The 18,881-nt window shown below is 38.3% G+C and overlaps 2 protein-coding genes across 6 annotated transcripts in view; one reads left to right on the top strand and one right to left on the bottom strand.

Moving 5' to 3' along the window:
• Positions 1–18,881, top strand: part of LOC129751740 (28S ribosomal protein S9, mitochondrial) — a 76,434-nt gene that overhangs the window by 1,512 nt on the left and 56,041 nt on the right. The window lies entirely within an intron of this gene.
• LOC129751708 (breast carcinoma-amplified sequence 3 homolog) overlaps positions 3,181–18,881 on the bottom strand; it is a 68,123-nt gene continuing 52,422 nt past the window's right edge. The window contains exons 3-8 of one of the 5 annotated variants that reach the window (XM_055747404.1): positions 16,173–16,488; positions 14,540–16,112; positions 14,102–14,468; positions 13,933–14,036; positions 13,587–13,751; positions 3,181–9,810 (exon numbers count right to left, since the gene is read on the bottom strand). In XM_055747404.1, coding sequence (XP_055603379.1) covers positions 7,379–9,810; positions 13,587–13,751; positions 13,933–14,036; positions 14,102–14,468; positions 14,540–16,112; positions 16,173–16,472 — 4,941 coding nt within the window. In that variant the 5' untranslated portion in view covers positions 16,473–16,488 and the 3' untranslated portion in view covers positions 3,181–7,378. Of the gene's footprint in view, positions 9,811–13,586; positions 13,752–13,887; positions 14,037–14,101; positions 14,469–14,539; positions 16,113–16,172; positions 16,492–18,881 lie in introns of all 5 variants that reach the window. The other 4 variants (XM_055747396.1, XM_055747390.1, XM_055747375.1 and 1 more) reach the window with 4 other exon arrangements.

The raw sequence follows: 18,881 nt of genomic DNA on the forward strand, positions 1-18,881 counted from the left end.
TTTTGAAATATGGTGAAAGAACTTTATTTTTTTTTAACGCGCGAATAGTAGGAAACGAATGACGCTTTATGTTGAGCAGTGTTTTCTTTTCGAGAATTATGAATCGTTTGCTATCAATCAACAGTAAGAAATAATTGTAAACAATTTGAATTTTCTGACAGATATTATTAATAGTAGCTTCTACTTTTCGCGCTGGAAAAGTTATAGATGTTCTCTCACTTTGTGTTTTTTAATAAATTCTATCACTCCAGGAGCTTCAAATCAAGATTACATAATATGAAACTGTGTTTAAGGTGCTGCAATGTTTCATAGCAGAATCCTATTTCCTGTGCACTTTGTTTTATCATTCTATTCAGCTTTTTTAAAGACCATGTCCATTGCATAAAATCTATATCGCTTTTCTAACAACGAAATTTAATGTTTTTAATGCCAACAAAACCACTATTGAACAATAATTTGAAATGTAACGTATGTACCCAATTTGAATAATACAACTAAACGTTTCTACTTTTTGTTGGTTATAACTGTATTTTCGGTTCTGTTGAGACTTATCATAAAACCTATCACCTATGGTCATTATTGAATATCACTCATGTTTATCCATACTCCAAAAATAATTCCATTTTCCATCACAATCGTCTTACATGGCACACACTTTCGTTAAACTTTTCCTCGTTTATTCTTGACAATGTTGTTTTTTTTTTACTTTCTGTATCGGCTGAGTTACTCCACGAGAGTTAATTATCTTATTGTGTTCTGATAAAGCCTAGCTAGGCTTTGGAGAAAGTAAATAACAATTCATCTGTAAAAGTATTCTCTAACAAAAGCAGCTTCTTCAACAGGGGTTTTTGGTAGCAAGAAATGGAAGAGAACACTGTTTAACCTACAGTATCGAACTTGCGGCCTTTCTATTGCTCTGCATTCATAGAAAGTAATCAATTTCGTGTACCGGGTAACAGCTGCTGCATGTATATGTTTTCGATTCACTGGAGAGGGGTGGGGGAGGGGGTCTTGCAATTGAAAGTATATTTTATCGATTTTCCAATCGCTTATCACATCGTTTCCTTCGTTCCTCATAAAAACATTCGTTCGCTTTTCCAAGCATTCTTCCGCTAAATACAGAATTGAATAGGTATATGCGATAAAAAAGAATGTTTAGTGGAGCTTTAAAGTTTTATCTTATTCTAGAGGACTGTGGACTTTGATTATAAATTCATTATATAGTTATTGTTGCTTGAGTTGATTACTTTTAGTATTCGAATTTGATTTGACAAAAAAAACTTTAAAACTAGAGTACTAAATATGCAGTGTGTAAGTGTAGTGTGTTTCTTTTAATGCTTTCTAAAATGACTTCACTAATATGATAAGTGGTGGGTTTTTTTTCTCACAATCACTCGTTCACTGCTGGCTTGGCTAATCTAAGATTAAATCTTTTCAAAATGTCTCGACTAAAGGTTTTTGTTTTTCTGCAAGCTGTTGTAAAACAACGAGAGAAAACACTAGATATGGGTAATACCCGAATCGAAATAAAGAGTTAAAGTGAAATATTATAATAAATTTACCTTTAAAATATATCAATCCAAAAAATGGGAGATGTTACTTGAATACACATACTTCATTGTACTTATTTTAAATTTGAAGAACATCACTACTATAGTAACATGTTCACGAATTATATAAAAATTGGAAATAATGTTGATTAATTGATTCGCAATATGCTGTTTAGATTTAGCATTTCCGTTGGACTTTGATTTATAAACATTTCAAATTGAATCTTTTGAAGGTGAAAACCTTGTTTTCTCAAGAGTGTTTTACAAATGCTTGCTTAATTTTATGTCTTTTTTCTTTAATCATTCCTGAATGTCCCAGATAAAATTATTTACCCTTCCTACAAGCGGTATATAACCGGGTCAAGATAAACTTCAACCCTTCTCTTGTGGTGTATCCTTACGTCTGCAAACAAAGTTCATTCCACGAACCCACTGATAAACCCTAACACTAACTCCTGTTACCAAATCAACGTGTCGTCCAGCGCTGTCAGTATTACCGTCACTGCCGCCACCATCACCAGGACTCCTGCTGCCAACATCGCCAGGCTTGTGCACAACCGCAAGCTCCCGATTGTTCCCATTGTCGTCCTTGGTCGTTGGGATGGCTTGGGATTTTGGTTCACTATCTCGTTGCCTCCCGGTTGGTTGTTTTTCTCTTCCATCTGTGACCCGCTTCCCGCCAATCCTACCGATACCGGACCCGATATCTTTCGGTTCTCGCAATCCGATCTCCCTCTCTTTTCGCTTCTTGGTCGTGGACATTGTTGACGAAGAAGACGAGGAACAAGGCGACGGAGAGGCTCGGACGACGGCCACTGATATGCTACGTCTTCCTGGGCCGGCACCGCCGCCGGCTCTATATTATAACGATCCGCTGGAGTCGCCATGAAAGTGAAGCAAATTTTCACCACTGTAAGACGCCGTTGGTGACCCGGATGAGGACTGCTGCAAATCGAGGGAAGCTCGGCTGGCCGAACTGAAGCTACTGCTACTCATGTCCTCTTGATCCAGATGAACCAGCGATTGGATTCCGATGTGAGTAAGCGAAATTCCCCCGCCGGTTACACCTGCACTGCCCAGTATTAATCCAGCGGTGCTGCCGCTAATAGAAGAAACGACGCCTCCACAAACTGGACCATCTGTAAGGATTTAAATAGAAAAAAGTCATTATTTCTTTCGTTTTTTTTTTAAACTCTATATACAGATATTGTCAGTGGGGATCTCATGACTGAATTTCTTTATCAACACTTTTAAAAGCCTGACTTAAACAATCTATTTCACATGGGCTTTTTGCCCTCCAATAAAGATAAAGGACCAAAAATTTATGATGTAGGTAATATTTAGCAATCTCTTTAATTGGAATCATTAGATCATAAATCATTTGAAGGGACGCGTGTGGCTGTCAGTTCGCTCAACCACCACTTTTTGTTGTTGGAGAGCCACCCAAATGGGCTTTTTGCTTGCCTGCATTGTGTAAAGTTATGCCATATTCGTTTTCATTCTGGTGGTGCACCGGTAGTGCACCAAGTGCTGTCAAAGCGTTTTTTTTATATGAAGATGACAGCAGTTGGTGCACAACCATCTTTCCACCAGATGAAAACGAATATGGCATTAGTAAAAATCGGTTCAGTACTTCCTGAGATGGAAGGTGTGAAATGTGGCTTTATGACTTTTCTCTGAACTCAGACATAAGTGCAACTAAAACAGGGCGAAGTCAGGTCTTTCAGTGTTAATTAAACTGTAATTTTGAAAAAAAAAAAAAAATGAAGCCAAATTGTTTTTCAGTGTTCCAAAGTAACATAACAGTTTTGACAGTGATTAACGAGATCCCACTACAAATTCTGTTCGTAATTATTTAACAAAACTACGCCAAAACTAAAATAAAAAAATAGTTTTTGGATTTTTAAATTTTCCTTTTTTTATTCTGAGTTTTTTGCTTTTTCCATAATTTTTTTCTCTCTTTTTTAAAGTTTTCTATGCATCTTCCAGCATCAACTTACAATAATATAAATTAATTTAACCTTAGTTTTACTACTTATTTGTTTAGTATTTCTCTCATCTCTGCAACCATTCATTGATAAATATACAAATAATCACATTTCTTTTTTTTTTAATTTGCTTTGTTCATTTTTTGCTTTTTTGTTTGTTTTCTTTGTTTTGGTAATATTTTTGAATCTTTTTTTTTCTTGTTTCGTTCTTTTATCGCTAGCCTTTTTCCATATTTTCTAGTTGCATTCTCGTATTTTCTGTTCAGTTGTGTTGTAAGTAAGCTTCAAGCGTGGTCGCCAAGTTTAGTATTTTAGTTACGCTTATCACGGTACCTAGCGTTCTGATTGATTTTGTGAGTGTTTGTTTAATAGGTAGCCTGGGTAGCTTTCTTTTAAGTCAGATTTTTTATTTGCAATGATCGATTTTTAAGCAGGAAGTTGTTATTCATTTGCCGACGGTTGGTTTTTTAGGGGTAAGGAATAATGTTTTATTTCATTTTCAAACATATTTTTTAAACGTGCTTCCGGTTTGCCAACAATCTCCTATTGGCATTAACTGCTACTCTAGTACGGATTCGTTAAACAACTTTTTTTTCGCTGTATGGTCGATGGGATCAAAATTTTCGAAAAAGCTTCAGCCAAATTGTTTGGTTTACGTTAACGGCAATGTTTGGTGAAAAATTCACGCTTGAGATCCCTCATTTGTGACTTATGAAGAGCGTGAAAGCTCGTAACCTTAGATCGTAAACATTCTGTTTTTGCATTTTGAACTGGAAACCATACATTTTGAAAAGGTTTTCCGTTTGAATCAACGTAGAACTAAATAATAACATTTCTAAAAAGGAGATCTTGAGAGAAGAGCAGTGCGCTAAATCCCCGCAATAATTTGGGATCAGGGGCGTTACGTTACTTAGTTTTTAATATTTTTCATGCTATAATCAATTGTTAACACTTTACAAGATGGTATGGTTTTTAACTTTCGTAATTAAAAACTTAAACTTTTCGAAACATGTTAGTAGTCTTTGATCTCAATGTTGGTGTTGTTTTTGTCTTCTGAAATGTGGATGTTTAATAAGCCTAGAGTTTGATGTGGATGTTATATTATGAGTAATTATTTTCTTGTAAAACAATTTGTGCAAATTCAAAAATCAGAAAAAGATGCGATCAAAAGCAATATAATTTCGATTGATGCGGAATATGGTTCTTCGTTTGAATCGCGCGCATGTTTAGTACAAAATAGAAGTTTGACGTTAGATCATTAGCAAATAAGTATTTGATGAAAGATTCAATTGAATATGCTGTTCTCAATTTTTCATATCTGAAGCTTTCATGACAGCTTGAAACGTTGATCTTTTCTAGATTTTTTTCGAAAACATTGAATCGGATCGTTGCGTTAGGCTAAGATTTGACTAAACAGGTCGAGCCTTCGTATGGTGAATATCGTTCGTGAACTATAAATAGACGTGTTTTATATTTGGAGAAGTGTTTCGATTATATATAAACAACAATGAATTTCATCACTTCCGATTGGTTCGAAAACATTCTAAATTGTTGAAAAGTGAATCGAATGAATTCTACATGGAGTTGATTGACTGTTGATGAAACATGTTTCCTATCGATGGAAAACGCTAGTAATTAGTTAAACAATCATTTTATAATAATCGCGGGAATTTTCTTTTCGAAAAATATATGTTTATATATAGCACTAGACTTTTTCTATATTATATAATATTATACTTCTTTTTTTCCGGATTTTCTTATTTTTCAGTCGTTTGAGCTCTCAATCGGGTTTACCATATTTTACCCTAACTTATATTGAATGCTTTTAACAGTAATTTATTTTTGTTTCGATTTATTACTTACTCTGAATTCATCTACAAACAGTAATTTTCCGATGTTAAATTATAATAAACTTCCGAAAGATCGAACGAAAAAATATCTAAATAATTTAGGCTGGAACAAATATCAATTTCTTCTTTTGTCACCCCCCCCCCCCTTCGAAATTTCCAAAAACTTGAAGGGGGAAATAAATAAAGTTTGAAGTAATTTATGTAAATTCCTTTTAAAAATTCCAATATCTGAAAGTTTACAAGACTAAAAATTAATTTTAAGAAGATGGGAGTTATTTCACGTTTTGTTTTCTTGATTTCATTGAATTATTCGATAAAAAATTACTTGATTTATAGGTTTTGTGCAACAATATAATATAAAATTTTGTTGCATACAAGCTTCCGTGCAATTTATTCCAATTTATTTGTTTTTCGCATTATTTTTTATTGTCCCCCCCCCCCTCGCGATGCCCCAACTCCGAGTGACAAAAGAAGGATTTGAAATTTGTTCCGGCCTTATGTGCTTTTGATACAGCTGTTGGTAATAATAGTCAATGTTCGTTATTCACCTGGCAAACAGAAAAGATTCGCGTTTTCCGATTTTATAACAATGCCCTTATAAGTCTATGCGATTTGAACGATGTTTGTTTTCATGTATATAAAAATACTTGAAATGTGACTAAAAATGTATCAACAAAAATATAATTCTAGTTGAAGGTTTATGTTCTATTTCGTTAACATATGTTTTTGAAGCTTTAACAAATATGTTTTCATTTTTTCAAGCAGTTGTAAACGTATCTGATTTTAAAAAGAAATTAAGAATTTTTGTGAAAAGAATTTTGTTATGTTGATTTTTATAGCATTTCGAATATCATTTGACGAAGAGGTTAATTTGCGCGAAAAAATTGTCTGTGCTAACACTAACGATGTAATTTGCATGACCCTTTCATACATATAGAAATACTTTTTCTCGAGGGTTTATCTACGGACAAGTAGAGAAGAATGAATTTTAAGTGTACGGTCAGAGTTTTGCCATAGCTACAATCCATAAACAATAATAAATTTTAAAATTGTGCTCAAATAGGCATAAATGAAAACTGAATTTCGAATAAAAATGGTTTTTCAATCATTTTTTGAAGTGCAACTATACGTTGTTGTTGTTGTAGACGTTGCAAAAAATCACAATCAACTATGGCACGAAAACCTTCGTCTTATCTGAATTTATTTATGTCATAATTCTTAAGTTAAAAAAAATAATTGATAGCAGAAATCGGTTTATTCGCGGAAAGTAGCTACAATGAGATAAACTTGTTACATACAATGTTTTATATTCCTGTTTAAAAAAATCAATAGAGCTTTCTCTAACTTCCACAATAAATTGAAAACTTTCAATTTTTCTTATAAAGTAAAGAACGTAACCGTCGAACCTTGATAAATCGCAAATTAAGTAGAGTTTATTCATAAATAATAGAAATATTTTTGAAACTTGATGCTGAAATTTATTCAGCAATCTAAATAATTCCTCAAAATAAATTCTGTATATTTCTTCAATAGAAATTCATGTTATTTGAACGATCCGTTGTTTTACTTGTAGGCTGCCAGAAATTAAAAAAATATATCGTGGCGATTTTCGCTACCTTTCTAAATTAAAAAAAAAATTTTGTTAAATTTCTAACTGTTCATCGTTTAGTATGTGACTTTACTGTCCGCAACTTGTGGGTCTACTTTTGATTTGATTATACATCGGTACTAAACTTTACAATAATTTATAACAAAGGAAAGGTTCGTCTTATGATATCCGGGACATGATGCGGTCCTTTCGCAGTAAACTAAGGAAAACACATTGAAAGACTGCTAGTTAAAAATAATACAATAAATATAGCATAAGCGCGTAGCAACACTGCACTACCAGCAGATAAGACAGCGCGAGTAGAGCCAGCAATGATGCCAGGATCAGCGCCACTACCACCCTAGCGGTGATCACTAGGAGCATCATTTGCTGAGCCGCCAATTATTTGCGCTTTTTTTTAGATTTCTTTTTGCCGTTTCCGTTTCCGCCATTGCTGCTGTTGCTGTTATTACTCTGGATGCTGACTGTCTTGGACGATGCGTTCGTTCCAACTGCCGAAGTTGCCGTGCTCTGCCTGTCACTGTTGTCATCACTTTGGTTTGCTTCAGTTGTTGGCAGTGTTGGTTTTATTGTTGGTGTCTTGGCAGGGCTCCCGACTACTGCCACAATGCCGGAAGCGGTCATGGAGCTGTTAAGACTGTCGATCGGTCCGCTACCGGCTACGGTATTTAAAGCCGTAGCCGATAGCGAAGAGGACGAAGTTTTATTGCTCGAGATCAGTGGTTGCAACTCTTCATCTTCATCTTCGGTGGATGGCTTCTTCGTCGTTCGATGATCATGGTCGTCATTGTTCGAGTTGGAATTCTCTTCATCAGAGGCTGATGATGTGGGCATTTGGGAAGTGTACATTGCACTATCATCCACTTCCAATTCCAGGCTTTTGTAATCGGAATCCTGACCATCCACTGAATTCTGCTGCTTTAGGTTTTTGGCATCAGACTGTAACATTGAAGTTGACAGACTTCTGCTACCGCTTTGTTGCTGAGACGTTGGCACTTCGAGCGTACCTTCACGCAAGCTCGAACACATAGCAAACACTATGTTCTTGTCATCAAAAATCGACTTCTTCACCGGTTTAGCTTGTTCTTGAACCGGACTCTCAAAGTTAATTAAGGTCTGGTTTTCGCTTGTTGGCTTCTGGATGTTAATCTTTTTTTCATCCAACATCGAAGCTTCAAATTCTTCACACTCGAACGGTTCCAACGGTGGAAGAGGATCAGGAAACTCTAATTCGTATTTGGACGTTAATTCGTAGAATTCCTCCTCATTTGCACACTTTTTCATAGACACTTCCATTTTCACTTCTCCTGTATCTTCTTCAACTACACTTTGACTTTCTTCAACGGAAATTCCTTCTTCTAATTCAACATTAATGTCATCACAACAACGTAGTTCCGTACGCGTTATATCACTTTCCATCACATTGGAAACCGTTAAAGATTCCTGGATGCTACCTTCTGATTTGATAATTTTCATGTTTTCGGGGTCATTCGCTTCACCAAATAGCTCTAAATCGTCAATTTTTAAAGCTTCCAATGGAGGAAATTCATCGCAGATCGACTTCAACATTTCTTCGTCTTCTGGCATTTGGAATTGCACTGTTTTTTCAGTTATTTCCTGTTCCGGTAAAATAACTTTCATTTCCACCGACGAAGCTCTGGAGACATTCGGTTGTATTGTAACATTCTCTGACTGAGCCTGATTTTTTTCTTTACGTTTTCGATTGTCTTGTTTAGACTCTTTCCTGGTATTGCCTGTGGAGTTGCCATTATTGCTGTTAACGTTGCTATTCTTCGTCGGTTTTGTCTCTGCGGGTGGAGATTTCGCTTTAACTTGCTGCTGCTGTTTGTTATCCTCCTTTCGCTTGCCATTCTCTTTCTTCTTATTGTTGCGTTGTGATGCCTTTCCCACTGGTTCCAGCTCTGCTATGGGATCGACTATCTCGATGATTTCGATAGGTTCTGGTTCTAACTTTTTCTTCCGATCGTTACGCGCTGAAACGGGCGGAGTCTTTTCTTTCTTTTTACTCCCGTTGTTATATTTCGAAACTTCTGTTTTTTGTTCGACAACTTCAACGTTTACAAAATCTTCGGTCATCTTCCGGTCGGTGGCTACGGGAACCGTTTCAATCATTTCGGGTTTATCTTTTTTACTTTTTTTGTTGATAGTTGAAAGTTGCTCGAATCTGGAAACGTTTTCGTCATCTCTTTTTTTAGGTTTACTGAATAAAACCATGTTCTTTTCTTCAATAACCGGAACAATCAACTCGCGGCTCATTAGAACAGCCGGTTCTTCGTCACAGCCAGATGTGATGCGGTCCAGTGACGAGCCACGTCGATCGCGTTCTTCTCCCGGGGTGCCACAAACGGTTACCACTGGTCGAAACAGTGCTTCATCGCAATTTTCATGCATATATACTTCGCAATCCTGCGCTGTACGATTTTCAGCCGATTGATTCGCGTCTTCTGATGCCACATTACTTATTGTCGTGACAGTCCCAAGGGGATTGACAACCTTTGCTATGGTAATGGATCCAGAAGTGCGGCTACTTGCCGCCGATGCAGGCCGCGAGCAGTTGGCTGGTAGAGATGACGAGTGCTGCTGCTGGTCCTGGATTTGATGGTGTCGAATTGTAATTCCTCCATGGTGATGATGCTGCGTCGCGTGGACGACCGTTTGTGATCCAAGAGCGGCCGGATTCTTGTGATCGCATATCGAGTTCAAGGAGTGGGTCGACGAATATATCGAAGTCGAGGAGCAAGAGGACACCGATGATAACCCTGCGGGAATGTGAGTAGAGCTCGCGTATCCTTCTTGTATGCGGTTGAACCCAGTGGCAGGATAATGGAAAAGAGAAAGAAAAAAGGGAGAAAACGGAGTCAGTTAAAAGCCGCTGGCAAGGGTTTTTTTTTTCAACTACGAGTTTTCTACTCTCAAAAGTGCACTATTTTCCTATTTCCGAACCGAACCATGCAATTTAGTTCCAACACCAAGCGTTTTCGACACTGAATCTAACGCGTTATCGGTATTCAAGACTTTGAAAATGAACATAACACAGAAAAAGTATGGCAGAGAAAATTAAATTACCGAATTTGTAGTTTTCCTTTAGGTTCTGTAGTTGAGAACTTAACGCGTACTAGGCTATGGTGTTGGAGCTCAATGTGTTTGTTAAACTTATTTTTGAACATGGTTAACATTAGGTTTCGTTATAATGAAGCGATTGATCGACTATTTATATATTAAGTAAAAAAAGTAAACCAGAAAAAATGAATCTACCAAAAAAAGTGAATCAAACGCACACATTCTAGTATAGAAATAACCATTCAACAAAATATTAATTTTAAATCTGTTCACGAGTTTGAATTATATTTGGAGTTTTTTTAAAATAGAAAACTGAAAACGATAAACTTATTGCATGAGAAACCACCTGCCATTGGCTTTTATTACTGTTACTTGTGCTGGTTACATGCTTATACCCAGGATTATTATTTCTCCCGTTTTTCTTGCTCGTTTGCATTGTTTTTCATTGAATTTTGAATAACTTTTTTTTGTATGAAAATGGTAGTAGTTTTATATGATTTTTTGCGATAATGGTTAATGATAGGTTTACAGTAAAGCTGCACACTATGAACTGCAGAGGTTTCCTATACGTCGATATTCAATTTAGAATAAATACTGGTTTTACATGTCCGGGAAACGAAAAATAACGCTTTAAGAGTTTCTGTACCTACAACAGAAAAACAGTTTGTAAAGGTAATAAGCTACTGCTGTTACTAATAATGCCATTTAGTCATCTGAGTGGAATTTTGCAAAAAAACTGCAGGACCAACATGTCCACATTCGGGCGTATATAATCCGCGCAATACTTCAAAATAATTAGGATTATATACAGGAATGCAAAACTCAAGAAAAAATGTTACATTTTAGTTGTTGATTTGTTTCGTTATAGTTAATTCTTACGTTTACGTTTACTGACGATGAATACACTGTCAATTGCATTTATGTGCTTCTTGGAAAATTTTAATAGGTACCTACATAGTAGGTATTTCTATATTCTATTTTCTATGTTATTATTTTAATGTTCCAACGGAATGTAAATATGTAGAAGGCAGCAGCGAAATGCTGTACATACAGTGAGGGGCAAAATAAAGTGTCCAAATTATTTTTTTATCAATTCTTTTTTTTCTGGTTAAAATTCACCGAAAACACATCGTTATCATTTTTAAAATATTATTTATTATGTTCTTTTTAATTTTTGTTAATGTTGCGCTGGTAAAAAAAGAAAGTTTTTCTGATAGAAAAAAAACAATTAATGTTCCTAAAAAAAAGGGGCAAAATAAAGTGTCCAACTCAAAAATCAATATAATTTCGGTAAGTTTCCACCGCGAGGTCCTTCGAATTTGTTTGTTTTGTGTATTTTGACGTTTCATAAACAACTGGCTTGGCTCTGGAGTATTCAAATAGGTGTCTACATTCGAATAAGTTGTAAAATATGGAGAACGCATAAATTTCTGGTTCGTGATATGAATAACGGTCAAACGCACCGGGAAGTGGCCAAGCGCTATGAAATCAGCAAGACTGCGGTATCATAAATCATGAAAAAGATGAAAACGTTCGGATCGGTGGTGGATCGCCCGGGAAGAGGACTGAAACCCAAGACAGATGCCAGAACGGACAAGAAAATCATTCTTGAAGTGAAGAAAAACGCAATAATAACGATCCGGCAGATACAGGAAGAGCTCCAATTTTCGGTATTGCGTTGTACTGTCCGTCGCCGCATCCATGCAAAGGAGTACCATAGAAAGATCGCAGTGAGAAGGCCTTTCATCAGCCAGGTGAACAAGGCTAAGCGGCTCAAGTTCGTCAAGGAACACGTCGATATACGGCTCGAGTACTGGAAAACATTGTTGTGGGCCGACGTATCCAAATTCGAGCTATTCAACTGGAAAAAGCGGGATCATATGTGGCGCAAGTCGGGTGAGGAGCTCCAAGATCGCCATATCCAAGGATCAGTCAAGCACGGAGGAGGTAACGTGATGGTGTGGGGGTGGTTTTCTTGGGGTGGGGTGAGCTATTTGGTAAAAATTGACGGAATCATGACAGCTGAGTCATATTCCAATATCCTGCGGGAAAACCTTGAGGTTTCCTTCATCAAGACGAGCCTCGAAAAGCGCTTCGTTTTACAACAGAATAACGATCCGAAGCATACGGCCAATCTGATGAAGTCATTTTCCCGTTCCTGCCGCATCAAACCCCTTGAATGGCCCCCACAAACTCCTGATCTGAGCCCCATCGAAAATCTGTGGGCCATCCTCGATGCTCTGATTGATAAGACTGGTGTGACAAATTAAAAATACTTATTTTGATGCCATGGAGCATGCGTGGGAGGAACTCGACCCAAAAGCACAGCCTTGTTGAAAGTATACCGAAGCACTTGTAGGAGGTGTTGAAGGCCGAAGGAGGCCATACCCATTATTAAATCGTTCTTGTTTGCCTTCAGTTTGAATCAATTTGAAGCTGTACCGATCTGGACACTTTATTTTGCCCCTGTTTTTTTTGGAATATTAACTGTTTTTTTTTCTATCAGAAAAACTTTTTTTTTTAACAGCGCAACATTAACAAAAATTGAAAAGAACATAATAAACAATATTTTAAAAATGATTACGATGCGTTTTTGTTGAATTTTAACCAAAAAAATAAAAGAAATTGAAAAAAAATAATTTGGACACTTTATTTTGCCCCTCACTGTATGTACTTATAATTCAATTACCAGTTAAATAGTTGAGAACTGTTGTATTCGACAGTAAATTCTTACTGGCCTTAACAATATTCCTATTGAATACCATCTTTAAAATTTGAAGAAAGCTAGCAGTATTTCCAGGCGCATTCTGAATCCACCTTTCATCAGATTGTTAGTAATCGAGCAAATGTTAGTCCAGAGATGGCACTGTTTACAATCACTGTGTAAACATATAGATGTCTGGTTTACTACGACAAGTGAAACTACAGTGTTTTAACCTAGTTAAATTAAGATATCAGCATCCCATAAAGCGGAAGTTATGCTTTAAACAGGGCACGAAATAATAATACACAGTACAAACGGAAGACATGATTATTATTTAAAATGAATAAAGCATAATAAATAGTACACTGAATTTAACGTTAATCTAATATAGGGAAACTTTTCAGCTCAACCCTTATCTTCAAAAAAAGAAACAAAACGAGTTTCTTGTGTGCGCCATCTACAGATGCTCGAAAATGCTTCTGGAAGTTTATGCCAGTTGGCGCTCTTTTATTTTGTTTTGTTGTTGATTCCCCATCGATCACAGATAATTTGAATAAATAAAGCAGCTGCCCGTAATCTGTTCCCGACAATTCGGCTTAATCTGTTTGCGCAAGTTTATATATGTAGAACATATGGATGCATAAGCGTTTGTTAGGGATAGTGTGGAGAATGTTTCAAGTAGAAAGAAATTCTGTGCAACTAACTTCTGATAAAAAAGATAAAAGAAAACTATTAACACAAGAAAGGCGGAAGACGCAAGGACAAAACATTGAGTTTTTTTTTAATTCTGGGCGTTCTAATTACCTGTTGTATCCCGTCCTGAGATGAGCGGTGACTCACGCATGGCGTCTGCAAGATCCTCCCTTAGCTGGGACTCGACCGGTCCCAATGATGAGAACTCTGTGTCTAGATTCTCATGGTGACGGAACTCAGCCATGTTCAGTAACCGAGGACTCTGTTCAAAGCTGCCTGTGATTTTCAAATCCGATTGGTAGCGTCCGAATGAAAATGTTGGCGCAGCATGCAGAAAAGAGGATGCGGAAATGAAAGATAATCATGTTAGAATGCATAAGATCATCCGTGGTGGTTACAATGAATGAATTACTACATGATCCAGATTCAATGAGTACAGGAACCAAGGGCCTCATACCTCCAGAAACGGGCATATTCACCGGATTAGAACGAACTGGACGGCCGCCAGCAGTGCCAGTTCCTATTTCAACCGATTCGGTATCGATCGATGTTAAAGGTGATCTGAAAAAAGCAAGAAAACATGATAAATTGTCTATGATATCGAAGTGAAGTTTCGTAAGATTTACCCGCTCGGTGTGTGGTAAGTCTTGAACACGAATTGCGGACCCATCCAGAGCCTACGATGTGGACCTGCGTGAGTAATGATCTCGACCTGAGAAAGCCAACGATCATCATGATCGATACTGCTAGTGCTACCGCGATGATCACCTGCACCAGGCATTGAACGGTGGTGATCGAAGCTTCCATAGTCACTAGCAACATCGCCGGAGCCCTCCTCCAAGAACCGATCTTTTATCAGCCAGTTGTCTAGTGGCAACGGTGGTTGTATATCGTTTACTGAAGGGGATTCTTGGCGCTGCAAAATCCACTGTGCCTTGGCCTCCACTTCCAACTCGATCGAGGTGTCATCACAAACTTTTTCTTTGGGAATATCTGTAGAGTTAAACATTAATGCATTAAAATTATTCTGTAGGTATTGTTCGTCATAAGATTAGGGTACTCACTGGTTGCATGCTTTGGGTCCAGATCGTATTGTATCAGTGCTCCATGCGCTGCAATGATGAATAGAGAATCAACCGGTTTTCGATGGATGCGATGAGCGGGAGTGTCCCTTGTAGAGCCTGGAGGGTCCAAAAGCCAAGATCGTGCTTTGGCAAAAGTGGCACACACTCGTAGCGGTTTAATGTGATCTTCAGAAGAGGAGGAAGAGTTTCTCTGGCGTCCACCGGTGCTGGAGCTTTTCGTATTAGTTGGATTGGTCGTTTGGGTGTCGAGACTGGTTGGCTGGCGTAGTTGTGCTAGGGGCTGAACAGTGGTTGGGTGCGGGAATGGGGGAATCCGGGGATTGGCAAATGCGGACGTGGGTGTGTGGGATGCCGGATGTTCCAAGTGCGATAAAGGACTGCTCGACCTACCGTCGATCGACAGTCCCGCAGAGCGATGAAATCTGGATAGTCTATTTACAACATGGGGAGACCCATGGGTACGAACTCCAGCCGGTCCTCCATACGGAGTTACGGGGAAAACGTGAGTTGTTCCGCGCAATGTTGAAATTGCAACCCACCGAGAGTCTAGGGAGAATGCAATGTCCTGCACTTTAGCCGTCGTGTCTCCTCGATGCAATATGTAGAGGTGATGTACTGCCGCTAAAGAGGGGCCACTGGGGTGTGGATGAATTCGGAAGACGTGGAAGTCATGCCCACGCTTATCTGCCGTTAGCAGTAACATACCAGATGTATCAAACTGCAGTGCGACCAGAGCCTCCGAATGAGCCACAAAATGCGCGATTATAGGGTCATTACCAGCGCTAGATACCGGCGTGCCAGTAGTTGGGCTTACATCTTTAATTGGATACTTGATATCCAGAATAGTAACAATGCCTGGCTGATTGCCTTCGCTTGTCATTCCGCTGCCAGAACCACTCACTAGCCCACTAACAGAGCTAGGACCGGAATGACTTCCTGTCAAACCTGCGGCCATCTGTTCGCCAAGTTCTCGGAGCCCTTTGCCCAAACTCTTTGCAGCGTTCAACACTGTCGCTGTGTAGCTAGTAACGCCATCCCCATCACAACCTCCGCTGGACCTTTTGGATGGTAGCAACTTTTTCTCGGCATATGCAATCCAACGCGGTCCGAGGGCCACCGGATTAGGATTCAAACCCGGGCTAGGATGGCACGTAGTTACGGTAAGTCGGTCTTCGAGTGTACGTGCATCGAAAACTGCAATCCGTTCCGTGAAAGTTACCACAACCGAAGATCGGTTTGCTAGTATGTCCACTATCGGGTTTTTGAATTTGATGCTCTTTACGTTCTCTCCATCCTTCAGTGATATGAAATTGATCGAGCAGAACTGACCTGAACCGCCCGTTAAAGAATTGCCCCCGTTCCCTATTATGCCAGTGCTTGCCGAGTCACACAATGCTATGAGTGGACGTTTGTGTACGTACTGATCTGTAGGCTCGGAGGCCGATTCCCCATCTCCGCCTGTAGGAGTTGGAAGAACCCGAAGGCATTTCACACTACCATGACGCCACGAAAGTACCTCAATCGCTTCCCCATTTGCCGGGATGATCCATGCCTAAACAATTGTATACGATAATCATTTCGTTCTCGGTGTACTAGCCAGCCCTTCACTTACCTGAATTCCATTGACGTAACCCAGTATCAGAAGGAGTGGCGGTGCCACGCCTCCCTCGAGTTCCCAGTCATCTCCAAGGCAGGGATCACTGATGTCGGCTACAGTTTCAAAACGGGCCCAGATTATGTGATCCTTTCCATCACCCTGCGGCGTTTGAGTTTGAAGTGTTACATCGTTTATGAACCCGGCGACACTGTCGATAATCGATCGATCACTAACGGCCTGCGGGGGCACGATCGCCGGCATACAGCGCGCAGCTGTAGAGCTGGGCGCTGATCGTCGCTGCGAATCGGCTGACATGTTTTGTTGCGGCTTTCTGCTTTGATAGAAAGTGGAATGTTAGATATTGTTTCGATTTTCGCTTTAACGAGAGCTCGTGGCAGAAAAATGGATAAACTAAACGAAGTTCTTAGCTTTATCGTTAAATGTTTTTGAAAATCAACTTACAGAATATTACGTAATCTTTTTCTATTTACTGGTCTACTCCCAATATACAAACTTTTGTCGACAAACACGATTTTGCCCAAACATACAACAAGTTGTATTACATTTCTTTCAACGTTTATCGATAGTCATCGTTTTCGTGTCAGTAAAAATTATTTCACTTACACTTTTACTGACTCGTCTTCCAAATCGAAATTAAATTTGAACGGGAACAGCAATTCTATATTATAGTTTTGTAGACAAGACTGTTCTCATCAATTGGTCGATTGCGTTTAAAAAGGACAGGTCAATTTGACCACGTCATAATTGAAAATTTGCAGCGTCACCGATTGAATTTTTTCCCCGCTGTGTTGTATCCACAAATATTCGGTTCGCATTGCACGACTTGATCTGCACAGGACAGAAATAAAGCAAATTTTTATTATTCCTTTCGATGACCCCAATCACCTCTCCCATTACTCCTGGTTCGCTGGTGACGTTGCAGCAACAGAAGCAAGCTCATTGTTTTTGTATCAATAAATTTAGGCCACTTGTTGCTAATTTTTGTGCAGGTCACTTTCCTATGGACATTACTGAACGGCTGACCCGAAGGTATGAATCATCATCATCGAATTCTAGCGTGTAGAAAAGATTGCAATTTTGCTTTGCCCAGCACATAGCGCAAGTGAATTTTCATTATCAACTGAGAGTTTGTTCGCCAATATTTATTTGGACGTTACACGGATAGGTCAATAACCTTTCATTTCATTTTCATCGTATTGTAAGAACACCGATCGACTCGTTTCTTGCTTCACATCGGTTTTATCACTTACCTAAAAAAACCAGTGATATAGAAAAGTGTTTGACGCTTTCGAAAAGGAAAGTTGAAAATGTCAGTGAATTCTACTATCAAAACGTACATGCTCGAGCTGTTCTAATAGTTTTCCAATTTCCAGTTGCTAGCTTTTTTATTAGTGTACTCAACGGCAGGATGAGGACATTCAAGGTACTGTACTCGAAAAACACACGAAGTTCACAATTTTTTTACGTCTACTGGATGAAGCAGACAGAAGATTTAACCTTCCCAACCGCAACTGGATTTGAAATGTTCAGATTACGGTTGGAGTAACTTTTTGTTTGTTTCGATCATTGTCGTTTTATTTACCACATTTATGGCATTATATCAATGTTGCAGTTGGTGGACAGTTATTGAAGAATTCTCGGAATCGCGGACGTTTGGAGTAAGCCCTCATATTCCTTTTTTTCATTAAGTTGGTCAATTTCGGTTTAACTCCGATTTACTGTTGAGTTCTATACTGCCCCTATTCGCATATGAGTCCCATGTGCATTTTCATCATTTTTTAAGTTGTCGATGGAAAATGCTTCGTCGCAGTCCAGTTTACCTATACAACAAGTTTTTTTCGAAGTTTATTCCCAACATTTCGAAAAAAAATATGACCCCTGAAGTGTCCCATGTGAAAAATATTCGCATATGAGTCCCGTGACCAAAATTCAGCACAAGAGGCTACAATCGAAGGAAACTGTCGATGTAAAGTTAAGTAAATCAATAATTAAATGCTGAAAATATTAAATTACATACAAATTGAACGTATAGAAGCAAAATGGTTTCGAAAAATTTTTTTTTAATTATAAAAAAAACAATAATAAGTAACAAGTTTCCAAAATGATTTTTTCGACAACGATCAATGGAAGAACATCACTCAATAGATTAGTTTTTCGATCAGGATGGATCCGCCGTGAGTAATTTTGACGAACTAATGTTTGCATCGGTGCGTGATACTTAAACTATTGTTTCGAAAACAAACTTTTTTTAGTTACATTTTTTCTATATCTTCAGCAATATCAATACCGCTGTTTTATTTTATCACCTAGTAAGATCTTCTCGGAAGGTGTCTCTTTCCTTCGCCAGCAAACTCTTCGTCGGAACTACTGGGTTGCTAGCGAACCGGGAATACCGGGAAAAACTTTGGAATTCAATCGCGTCATCGGGAAACCGGGAAAAAACCGGGAATTTGGGCACCTCACCGGGAAAATTGTCATATTTGAAAATGTGTCACGGAATTTCAAAAATTATTTTTAAATTTAAAAGTTGTTTTTGACAGTCTCGATATAGATTTATCTCATAAACACTTACTTTCGTTCAATAGTAAACAAACGAAATTTGGATAGCTTTTTTAACTAAATGCAATATGTGATATTTTCTTTTTTCGCTCTCCGGAAGTGTGCTACACTTACAAGCATAAATCAATTGTTACAAAAACTATT

Source organism: Uranotaenia lowii, chromosome 1 (assembly GCF_029784155.1).
Source record: "Uranotaenia lowii strain MFRU-FL chromosome 1, ASM2978415v1, whole genome shotgun sequence".
NCBI lineage: Eukaryota > Metazoa > Arthropoda > Insecta > Diptera > Culicidae > Uranotaenia > Uranotaenia lowii.